At 41.6% G+C, this 12364-nt stretch overlaps 1 protein-coding gene across 2 annotated transcripts in view; it reads right to left on the bottom strand.

The window, feature by feature from the left end:
* Positions 1–12364, bottom strand: part of LOC111144566 (toll like receptor 3) — an 80290-nt gene that overhangs the window by 52593 nt on the left and 15333 nt on the right. Inside the window, exons 6-7 of one of the 2 annotated variants that reach the window (XM_022498906.1) lie at positions 10440–12292; positions 9965–10211 (exon numbers count right to left, since the gene is read on the bottom strand). In XM_022498906.1, the coding sequence (XP_022354614.1) occupies positions 9983–10211; positions 10440–12292 (2082 nt within the window). In that variant the 3' untranslated portion in view covers positions 9965–9982. Of the gene's footprint in view, positions 1–9296; positions 10212–10439; positions 12293–12364 lie in introns of those variants that run through there. The other variant, XM_022498905.1, reaches the window with a different exon arrangement.

The raw sequence follows: 12364 nt of genomic DNA, 5'->3' as shown, positions 1-12364 counted from the left end.
CCCGGCATGGCATCGGGCTCTCTGCTCCACGGGGATCCTGCTTCTCCCGCCCCACCCTGCCTGCCTCTCTGCCTACTTGTGATCTATGTCTGTCAAATAAATAAATAGAATCTTAAAAAAAATTTAAAGCTTCTTAATAGTAAAAGATATTTGTTGATTCAACAAATACAAACAACCACAATAGAATATGGTAGACTCTGGAGCCAGCCTCCCCAGGTTGTTATCGTCTCTGCCATGGGTCAACACCCATGCCTCTTACTGTACCTTAGTTTCCTCAACTATAATCCAGGGATGAAAATCGTTCTTATCTGAAATAATGGTACTTTCTGAGAGTTATATTAATTAAGACATGCTTGGCAACTGAAACAGAGCCTAACACAGGGTAAGCTCTCAGATGCCATTTTATTATATGATATTAGTTTTTATCATATTTCTCAGGGTAAAGTAATAACCTGAGGGAAGATCTGGAAGGAAATTGTAGTAGCTCCATTCACTTCCAAGGTTATAAATTTTTATACTATTTGAACATTTTCGGTAAGTTCCTGTTTTTTTTAAAGATTTTATTTATTTATTTGACAGACAGAGATCACAAGTAGGCAGAGAGGCAAGCAGAGAGAGAGGGGGAAGCAGGCTCCCTGCTGAGCAGAGAGCCCGATGTGGGGCTCGATCCCAGGACCCTGAGATCATGACCTGAGCCAAAGGCAGAGGATTTAACCCATTGAGCCACCCAGGCGCCCCTTGGTAAGTTCCTTCCTATTACTTGTTTTCAATGACAAATACAATAAAAGAAAAGGAAAGAGATCAAAACCTCAAAAGCTTCAGGAAAAATTGGCTTTGTATTTGATTGAGGGTTCTGGATTCTACTAAAGGAAAAATACTAAAGAACAACTTTAAATTGATCCAATAGAAGCTTTAGATCACAGAGATGATGACAAGCTCATGACCACATCTCCTGGGCACAGGAGCAGACACAGCACAGACAGAGAGCAGACGGATAGACGAGGCTGTGAAGGTGCTTTCATGAGTGCTTTCAAGCACTCACAGTGCAAGAAGCCCACGATAAACTTGTTCTGAGAAACTTGTTCTGAGAATGGTGTCCTAAACTGCCAACAGCTTCGGAGACACCAAATATTTTTTTTTCTTTTTCTTTCTTGTTCATACATTATCAGAGTGTTATGGCTTGTTTCCTCGTGGTCCCAAGATGGCACCCTCAGCACCAACCATCTTTCCCTCAAATAACTACAGTCAGAGCAAAAAGAAGGTACAGCCCACTCTCTCTTTCTCCCTCTCATTAAGGAACAAGATACTTTCCAGAAGCTTCTCAAGCTGACCAACTGAGTCTCATTGCCTAGAACTAGATTAAAGGTCCATCCCTCAACTAATCATCAGCAAAGGGGAAATAAGGGTTATCCTGCCTTATAATCATAGCATTTCCTGTAGTACTCAATAAGGGGTCAAACCCAAGAAGGGGGTCATTTGAACCTCGGATTTGTAGTTGTCCTGTCAGCAGTGCTGGGGACACCCTGGACTTGTGACTAGTGCCTAACGTAAAGGAGCGGGGAAAACAGTCTTGCAGGATTGAGCCCTTAAACTATGGGATCTGGCCCTCCAGTAGACGGTGTTGGCACCGAGTTAAATTGTAGTACACCCAGCTGGTGTTGGAGAATTGCCTGGTAGTGGAGAAACACTACCACCACCACCACACATCAATATTGGTTCTAGAAACTTCGGGGGAACTCCTGTAACTCAACAACAAAACAAAAAAACAAACAACAACCCCCCACACCCTACACACACATGCAAAAGAACTCGATTTAAGAATGGGCTAAGGAAAAAAAATGGGCTAAGGACTTGAAAAAAATATATATATTAATATATATTGCTGATTATATATTAATCGGCAAAGTATATGTGAGATATTTCACTCAGTCACATCTTGGAGAAACAGGGGATTCCCTTGTGTTTTGGTGCTGTTTGATAGCGTTCAGAAGCGTAATTTTCTCCAAGTGCAGCCCAAGTGGAGAAATGACACCTGGGCTTGGAAAACAGCCTTTAGCCCACGAAGGCCCAGTGACCCTTTCCGCTACCTTTCTGCCCAAAAGAATGAATTCCGGTGTAACAGAAACTCCAGCTTCCAACTGCTAGACCATCCCCTAAGTACCTCTTTCTCCTTGACAGACTCTGCTCTTATGTTGAAATCGCCAGCTGTTTCCTAAGGAGTGTGTGTGTGTGTGTTGGGGTGGGGGCGTTCTGCCTGCTCCCCTCTCCTCTGGGCCAGGTTTCTTGTTGGGAGCACATGTCCTTTAAGCCCAGAAAATGCCAGATGAGCCACCAGAGAGAGGTTACATCAGGAGCTGCAGAATTGGTAAGCGGCCGAGCTGGGAAGTCGGAACTGTTAACAGGGAAGTCTAGAGGGACCCTCTGTTTCTTACCACTGCTTAGGTAACAGGGTTTCTCTGAGGAAGGACGATCTCACTTGACCCAGTGTTTATCCCAGTCAGGATTGCTTTACACCAAAACAACCTGAGCAGAAGAACAGCTTTCCAAATCCCCTTGCACTGAGGGGTTATTTTCAGTAAACAAGCAGAGCAGAGCAAAGGCTCTGACCCAAGAGCCCCCTCCAGAGCCACATGGCTGCTCCAAGCCCCTTCTCGCCAGGACTGGCACAGATTCTTGCACCGGCAATGGTGGGTCTTAAGGTTACATCCTCTGCAGACCCTTTGCAGGCACGCACACTGTTTAAGAAATTGAGCTCTTTCTATCCAAGAGTGCCTGGCACGGGATAAAAGCCGACTAGCTCACCCCAAGGAGGAGATGTGCTGAGAAAGCTGTGAGAGTTTCAAGGTAGGTCAGATTAGGCCAAGGGTTAGGTCTCCTGATTGGAGAAGCTGATGCCTGACCTAACCCTTGAAATGGCATGTTTTTGCCAAGAAAAGGATGTAGGAACAGCTGTGAAAGCAGAACCACGTTTACATACTGATGGAAACGTGAAAGAGCCAGGCGGGCGAGGGAAACCGCCAAGCAGTTCCGTGTAGCTTGAGTTCTGGTTTGTGAGTATTTACTGTTTTGGAAGTGAAGCAAGAGAAGAAAAGGCAAGATCTCTCTCTCTCTCTCTCACACACACACACACACACACTACAGAACTTCAAATGTGGACTAAGGTTTTCGGTGGGGACTAGAACTCCTTGGACCATTGTCAATGGAATCCCAGCATTTTCTTGGAATAGTTACTGCACAGCTGGGGGAGGTTAGAGGAAATTCTGGAGCATCCTGATTCCCTGATTCCCTATTGTTTGTGGTCTCCCCCAGAAACATAATAAAATCTCTAGATGGTAGGGGCACCTGGGTGGGCTCAGGGGGTTAAGCCTCTGCCTTCGGCTCAGGTCACGGTCTCAGGGTCCTGGGATTGAGCCCCGAGTCAGGCTCTCTGCTCAGTGGGAAGCCTGCTTCCCCCCACTCTCTGCCTGCCTCTCTCTCTCTGTCAAATAAATAATTAAAAAACCTTAAAAAAAATCTCTGGATGGTAAACATATGTTTTCACCAAATTGAATGTGTCTGTTTCCTTTCTATGTCCACGGCTGCAAACTTTAGTCTAACATTTACAGTTAGATTTGCAAAAGTGTGGGGCGCCTGGGTGGCTCAGTGGGTTAAAGCCTCCGCCTTCGGCTCAGGTCATGATCCCAGGGTCCTGGGATCGAGCCCCACATTGGGCTCTCTGCTTGGCAGGGAGCCTGCTTCCTCCTCTCTCTCTCTGCCTGCCTCTCTGCCTACTTGTAATCTGTCTGTCAAATAAATAAATAAATAAATCTTTAGATTTGCCAGAGCATGTGATGCTGAGCATGCATCAGCAGGATGTTAACAAGTCAGATGGTAAGAAGAGTTCTATGATGAAATTGGTCTTAGGGAATGGCTCAATCATGAGAAGTTAAATGCCTGTCTTTAAAGCAGGACATCTTAGAGCTTTGTGATACCCTGATGATCACGGTGTCTTTCTGAGAGGAGGACATGGCATATACTGCTTCCCACACTTACTTGGCAGGGGCCTTTTATGGGATGTTATTTTGGAAGACCAGTGAGGAACACCAGTCAGGACCTTAGATATAGACAGCAATAGTGGAGACAAGTTTGAAAGACTGGGTGAAGACAGGGTGATGGAAAGTTTTGAATTCATTTTATTAGATGCCGGTCCATCACCCAAAGATTCAGTGCTGGGAATGACTGAGCACAGCCGTGCCTTGCCTGTGAGTTGGGCTCCAAGGGAAGATCCTGCATCTGTGAAGAAGTGACAAGAGCATCCCATGAAAGAAAGAGGCAGCCACCCAGCATGACGCTGCCAAGGCCCAGAGGCTAGATCATGTCCATACTGGGCAAGTGTAGCCATCTCTCCTTGATGTCCCTCCATCCCTCTGTGTTCTGAACTCCTGAGATTCTAGGGGTGCTCAGCTAGCCAGTGGGAAAGCAGGTAGAGTGATGAGAGAGACAAGAAACCAACACCATCAACCCCTTCAATGGGATCTTCCAGCAGAAGGAAGCAGACCCCAGCTGGAGAAGTAGAGGAGCCTAACTGGGCAAGAGTTTGTTATTACTACTGGACCAGAGGTTGGTGACGACGAGCTTGGACAACCCTCTGTACTATCTCAGAATGTCCGAAGAGCTCTAGGACAAGCCCGAGGTTTCATCCAGATGGTAGAATTTTCTTAAAAAGAGCTTGAGAGGAAGAAAGACTAATCCAGTTTCCTGTTTGTACTTTACTGAGTACAGTGTTTTCACTAGGCCAGTTCTACACGTCTCAGATGGTGGACATGAACCACAGGGCCTGTCCAGCTCGGCTCTTCAGGAAACAGCATTCTATCTACCTGGTTCTGGTGGGTGCTGCCAACCACAGGACTCCACTGCCATGGCCACGGCATGGATATCACCCCAAACCGTGCCAACTGGGGGACTTTCCTGAGGTTGTAGAAACTGGGATTATGGACATGAACTGGGAGCCTAAGCCATCCCGGGCACCCCCTCTTCTAGCAGTACAAACCAAGGGCATTAAATAATGTAGAGAGAGGAGTAAGGATGAGATGTGGTGGTGTTTGAGCCCCTGTTCTGGTTCTCCTTGACAGCTGGTTATGTCTCTGCCCTTTTCCTGTTGGGTTGTAGACCACAAACTCTCTTCCTTTTTGCCTAAACAATGCTGAGTTTCTGGCACTTGCAACCATGTGCTTGCTAAGATGAAACGGTATCTCTTCAAGGAACCAGTAGCATTAAAAGCTACTGAGACAAACCATAAGTGACTCTTAATCTCACAAAACAAACTGAGGGTTGATGGGGGGAGGGGGGTCGGGAGAAGGGGGTGGGGTTATGGACATTGGGGAGGGTATGTGCTATGGTGAGTGCTGTGAAGTGTGTAAACCTGGCGATTCACAGACCTGTACCCCTGGGGATAAAAATATATTATATGTTTATAAAAAATAAAATAAAAAAAATAAATTAAAAAAAAAATAAAAGCTACAGAGAAAAACAAAGAGCAGTCGCTGAGATCCAGCAGCCGGCCCAGCACTCCCAGCTGGACCATGTTGTCCTCTTACAGGACAGAAACATCCTCGCAGAATACCAACCTCAGACAAGGCAATGTCGACACCAGAAAATGAGACAAAACGTGATCACTTCCTAATTTTGCATAAGCACAGATAAAAATAAGGTCACCATGCCACCTTCAAAATATCATAAACACTTCTTGGCTAAGCGGCTGCTACTTCTTTACCAAGTACAACTTTATTCTGGTTCTAGTCTCTTCTCTCTACAGACAAGCTTTATTGAGATAAAGGTGCCCGCTCTCTATCAGCCTCACAAAATTTCCCCCTCTCTAACAGCATGAAATCTAGAAGGAAACTCTGCTTCCATAAGCCCTCCCCCAAATCACCCAAGGAAAGCCCAAACCTTTCACACACCTTCTTACTGAGATCCCGCCCACCCCACCCCATCTCCATGCTGTGTATCCTCCTTTATTTTGGTGAGTAATAAACCCAACTTGTTCTTGACTGGGAGACACTGACACTCTTAAAGCATCTTTGTGTTTGTTTGTTTGTTTTTAATGTTGGCTTCCTATGAAGCCGTTTGTCTTCCAGAATGTCTAGAAGAGACTTTACTTAAAAAAAAAAAAAAAGGTTGGAAGCTTACAGAAGTACTTAAAGGAACCAGCTGAGCTACAGATATTTTAATTTTTAAATACCTTGGAAGGTGTCGTGGATGCTGTAGTGACCGGCTCAGATCTCACCTCCGGGACCCGGGGACCTATTCCTCCAGCTGCTGGGCGAGTTCACCCCTCGTGCTTCCCAACTGAGCTCCTCCTTTGGAATTGCCTTTGGGCAAAGCTTTTTGCTCAAGGGCACGCTTCCTTCCTAGGACTGCCTACATCCAATATTGATTGGCTGAGATGAGGGTAGAGTGGTTCAGCCCCCTTTTTGGCATGAAACCTGTAGGGCCATTTCCCTGGGGTCTGCTAGGACCTCTGCTACAACTAGTGACTGCATCACAGTTCATCATTCTCCCTCTTCCCAATCCAGTTGATTTCACTCCCTCATAAATCAGAGCATACCCCCAAACCTGCTGCAGGTACCTCCCCATCCCAGGGTCTATTTCCTGGGGAACCAACTCAAGATAAAAGGGAGCTAAGATTTCAAAACTGGCTACCCAGCCATTTTCACACAGACCCAGAAAAGTTCCATCATTGAAAAGTCCCATGACTCCTGCCCAATGTATGCAAGATGGCTTGTTGAGCAGGTGGGGGGAAAGTCACATGATAGCACCACTGTCTCCCTTGCACAGGCAGATGGAGCAAGGCTGAGGACTTGCAAGAGCTAAAAATGGCTAATATATCACCTAGCGTAATTAGCAACTACTGACCCATTGGTTGGCCTTTTTTTGGGGGGTTACCTTAATATGGATTTCCACATTTGTAGGAAAAAAATTAGTGCTTTAAGTCTCCTTTGCTGATGTGGGAGTACACCTGGCTGGTTGGACTGTCCAGTTAGAAGTTACATCCTCTATTCAACTAGTTGTCGAATAAATCTAAGTCATAGTCACAGGAAGGAACATTATTATAATTTCTGGTTTTGCCAACTGAAACCCATAAAGTTACAATTTCAAAACACCTGACTCCTTAAATCTAAATTCCTTTGCCAAGCTCTCTGCAACATGGTTGCCTCCTCTGCGGCATCCCTGTGACCATCCAACACCAAGGTTATGCCTCCCTCCCTTCCATCTCACTTTTCATTCTGCCACCTGCCTCCTCACTCAAGGAAATCCTACCCACTTTGAAGGGTCTGATCCTCTTCCATGGAACCTTTTGTTCAGGTCCATCTTTGATAGTCCCTTCCTACCCTAACTCTTCTTGCCTCACTTTCTACAACTTGGCTCATATCCTATCGGGTCCCATCATGCTTCACACATGGCGAGCCCATGTAGCTGCCCCTTGAATACTATTTTTCTAACAGCTGTATTAATATATAATTCATATGCCATAACATTCACCTGTTTTGAGAATATGATTCGATAATTCTTAGTAAAAACTTACAGGGTTGTACAATCATTACCACATTCCAATTTTAGAACATTTTCATCACCCCCAAAATCTCTTGTACCACCTGTATTTACTCCCTATTCCCATCCCTATGTCCAGACAACCAATAGTCTGCTTTCTGCCTCTATAGATTGCAAGAAATATTTTTTAAGCTCTTCCTATGGAACATTCTTTACATTTTCCAATGACCACCATCACTCACTATTGAGTTCCCTTTGCAAATAATCCAAAGTAGACATTTGAATAATTAGAACTTATTAAATAAAATGGCATTGAAAACCCCCTCCTCACTAACAAATTGAGAGCATTTACTTCTCATTACAATCAAACAAGGTGTCATTTTTAGGTAAAATCTAAATTCCTAAATTTATCTTTAACTCAATGTTGATTCAGCTGGAATTTGTTTTGAAAGTGAAAAACAGGAAGAAAATAGAGTGAACAGATAATATGATGGCACCTTGAGAGCAGTCAAACAAGTCACTTTGCTCTTGGAAATTAAATAGGTCAGACAAACATCCTTTCTGCACTTCCCTTGTTTGGAACCCCAGGGACAAGGACTCCCCCTGAGAACAATTATAAAGGACAGCTTACAGAAGTTCAGGATGTTTCTTCCTGTGTAGGTCAAACACAAGTCAAGGCTCACACCTTTTATTAGCTTGATTTATATTCAGTTAAATGGGCCATCTCTTGTGCATCTCCTCATCTATTCAACAACTTCAAGAAAATTACATTTGAACTCAATTTAAATTGTGGCCATTTGATCAACTATCTTATAGGCAAATAAGTAAGAGAATGAAAGCCTTTTCACAACTGATGAAACATTAATTCATAATAAAAATTCACTTAGAAATATTTTAATGAACTTGAGACCATTGATACATAGATAACATACAAAGCACATCAAGAAAAATAGTCATTGTGAATCTTATTTTGGCATCATAAAAATATAATTTAATTAATTTATTTATTTGCTTGTTTGTTTATAGTTTATCATGCCAAAATAGAACAAGATTATTTCACGGGCAATAAACACATTTTAACAAAAAAAAGCTATAAAACAAGTGTCTCGTGGGCAAGGCTGATGTATAATGGGAAAGTGAAAATGAGTCCTCCGCACATTCACATTGTTGAGAGATATAGACTCTTTCGGAACCAACAATGCAGTGAATATTATTTCTTGCAGAGTTCTGTGAGCTTAGCCCTGAGAATATTGAACAATTTCAATCAAAGTTCCAAAATGTGACACCTCAAATATTCCCTAAATTTAGCAAAGAGGTGCTTCTAATATAGGAATTAACTCAGCTTTATCATTTCAACCCTTTCTTATATTTAAATACCAGAACTATAAAAGTTTTAGAAAGCACTGCTTGTCTATTTCCATAATTAGATTCTTTTCATTGTAAGACAAAAATAAAATTTAAAATAATAGTCTTTCTAGAGAAGGACTAACATGTACACAGCATATTTTACAAGATAATATATTTCATGTGAATGTACTATACCATGGTCATTATTAATTATATGGGATTATATAAGATTTTGTTTATCATCATTATTTTCAAGATCAGGAGTCAAAGAATCTCACTGGGACCAAATGATTCGACCAGGGCCATCTCCTGAGTCTGTGACTAAGAGAAAAGAATATTTTATTTCCATAAAGCCAATCTACTAATTAATGTTCAGGAAACAAGCCTTTCTGTAATCCTTTTTTTTTTTTTTTTTTTTTTTTTTGGGTACTACTTCTAAATAAGAGAATTGTTTCTTCTAACACCTATGGCAGAAGCCCAAATATCAGGAAAATATAAATAAGTGTTTATTAAAATATTTATTTTACTAAGTGATCAAAATGCACTGCAAATGTTTTCTGACCATGAATCTGTATATTAAAATGGGATTTAAAACTTCACAAAATCGACAGTGAGACAGGCACCACTAAAATAAAAGCCTTCCAATTGAAAAAATACTACACCTAAGCTTTCAAAAATTGGGGTATGTATATTAAATGTACTCTTTTCAGTTGAAATAATATTGTATCCACTAAAACCATTATCTCTTATTCTACTATGAGTGCATCCAAAAAAAATCCAAATGTAATGGTCAGAAACCTTCTCATAATTCTATATTTTCTTTAAATGAGGAATGTTTTAAAACTTTTTAAAGTTGTCTTAGACCTCAGTAACCAACTGTGCATTCACTTGTAGAAGATATTCTTATATGTTTATTTTGGGTCCAATTAACTCAGCTGGTGATAAAAGACCGGCAATAGAGAGAGAGAAGAGACAGAATCGTGGGACAATACTCTCTAAAAATGAATAAACAGTTCAACATTATTTTCAAATAAAACCTAAATTGACCGCAAAACTTTTTAAGTTAGGAAAGTTACTCCTCTGTTACCTTAGTCTTGAAATAAATTTAATGTGTTGAATTTCTGGATCCAAGTGCTACTTGCAATTTATGATGAAAGGCGTTTACCCGTTCTTTCTGAACTGGCCAGTTCAAGATGCAGTGAGATTTAAACATCCCTCTTCGCAAACAGAGTGCGTGGTTCAGTTTATAATCTGGAATTTCCTCAAGAAAGATCAATATAATGGAATCCAGATTTTGTTCAATAGCTTGTTGAACTGCCTGGTGCACCTTGAATCTAGGAAAAAAATTATTAAAATATGTTATATATCAGTATACAGATTTTAACAGCCCAAAGCACGCATATCCTCCTTAAATTTGTTTTCATCTGTCCCTAATAATCAGCTTATTTTTAAAAGAAATTTATTTTTAAAATTCTTTGAGTTGTGAGTCATAATGTAAGTAATATTTAAAAGCTCTATCAAAAAAATAAGTACACACTTAAAAGTTCACAATGTTCACCTACCTTTTGCATAATGGATCTTTTAATAGATTCTGTGTTATAACAAAAATAGTTTTTCTGCTTCTTTTGATGCTATTAACAATTGATTCAAGTTCAAGGACACCTGCCTTAAAGTCCCTCTCTTCGAGACAAAATTTGAGAGTTCGATCTTTTTCCTCCATTGGAGAGAAGTGTTCCCAGACCCAATCCCGATCTTTATAGGCATGAATTATATAAGCTGCATATTCAAACTGCTCTGGCTGTCTGTCTATTTCTTTGAAACCAAGAATTCGATGCACTAAAACATTCCAATAAAAAGATATCCTCCAGCCTTCAAAATGGATGAGCAGTACAATGAAGATAAAAATCAATGAGACACTGGTATTTATTATGAAAAAGAGTTCAAAGGGGGCACTGTCTTTGCAGGGTGATACATCAAAAAGCATGACGGGGAAACCATGATATTGAGGGGGAGTATTGCAGAGGTAATGGCTTGATAGCTCAGAAATGTTGGTATGGGTCTTGTTAATCCAATTGACGAACCAGGCGATACTTTCACAGGTACAATCAAATGGATTAAAGCTCATATCTAAATTACTTAGGTTCCTGAAGACTGGCCCAAAGACGTTCTTCTCAACTGATGTTATGAGATTCTTCTGAAGGTTCAATGACTTTAGAGATGCCTGATCATCAAAGACAGATGGTGGAAATATGTTTAAGTTATTCAATCCTAAATCAATTCTCTTTAATTCAAGCAAGTCCTTGAATGCCTCTGCTGGGATCTCATCAAAGCCATTAGACTCTAAGTTAAGAATGTGGAGGTGAGAAAGACCCTTTAGAAAATGAACAGGACCACTGGGGTTTGCATGTTTCCATAGCCTTGCTAAGTTGTTATGCTGCAAATCCAGAACTTCTAGTTTCTCAAGACCCTCCAACAGTTCAGCATTTATGTTGGCTATATTGTTGTTGCTTAGATCCAGGATAGTCAAGTTCCGAAGAGGATGAAAAGGTGAAGGGGAGCTGTCCGCATTTCTAAGGGCCACTCTTCGGAGCATCAGTTGTCGGAGGCTTGGGACCAAGGCAAAAGAGTTGCTAGTCAGTTGCAGGCATTTGTTGTAGGAAAGGTAGATTTCAACAATATTTTCTAGACCTCTCCATTCTTGGCCCGTGAGCTCTTGTCCGATTTCATTAAGGCCAAGGTCGAGCACCTGTAGGTGACCCAACCAAGAAAAAGCACCACTCTCTATTTTTGAGATTTTGTTTTTGGTTAGATTGAGTGTGACTAAAGGAGACGGAGCGAGGGACAAAAATGTTTCATTGGTTAAAGTTCGCAAACTTGCGAAGGAGTTGGAGAGACTTAAGTGCTTTAGCTTGATCAATCCTGTGAACATATTGCTTTTGATGCCTGGAAGGTTGTTGTCCCCTATGTTAAGATACTCCAAACGTTCTAGCCACTGAAAGGAAAAATCATCAATCTTGGGCTGCGACGCAAGGGAAATGCTTTGTTTAGCAAAAGAGTGTCGCAAATCCAGGTATCTCACGTTGAGAAGCCCATAAAAGGAATGAGAAAACAAATGTTCTATATTATTATACTCCAGGAAGAAATGTTCTAGATGTGGAAGCCAAGCCAGGGAATCGTTCTCAATCACTTTTAAGTTGTTGTGGGAAAGATCAAGCAAGGTGAGATTCGTGTGCTTTAGTCCAAAGAAAGTCATATTGCTGGTTCTGTACAGCTGGGTGTTGCTCAGGGATAGATTCTGAATGCTTGTGTTTGACAGTTCCAAACAAAGCTTCTCTGTGAGGCTGGGGGTCAGCTGAGCATTGTTCAGAGAGAGGCCAAATAATTTTCCAATTGCATGAAAACACCCTGGAGAGAACTAAAGGTGGGGCAGGGGGAGGAAAGGAGGTTAATAACCAAAACTCAGGGGCATCTGCATGACTCTTGAAAA

The sequence above is a fragment of the Enhydra lutris genome, unplaced genomic scaffold (genome assembly GCF_002288905.1).
Source record: "Enhydra lutris kenyoni isolate GAN:26980312 unplaced genomic scaffold, ASM228890v2 scaffoldscaffold11, whole genome shotgun sequence".
Classification (NCBI taxonomy): domain Eukaryota; kingdom Metazoa; phylum Chordata; class Mammalia; order Carnivora; family Mustelidae; genus Enhydra; species Enhydra lutris.
The sequence above is the reverse complement of the archived record's forward strand: the minus strand, read 5'-3'. Positions and strand labels throughout refer to the sequence as shown.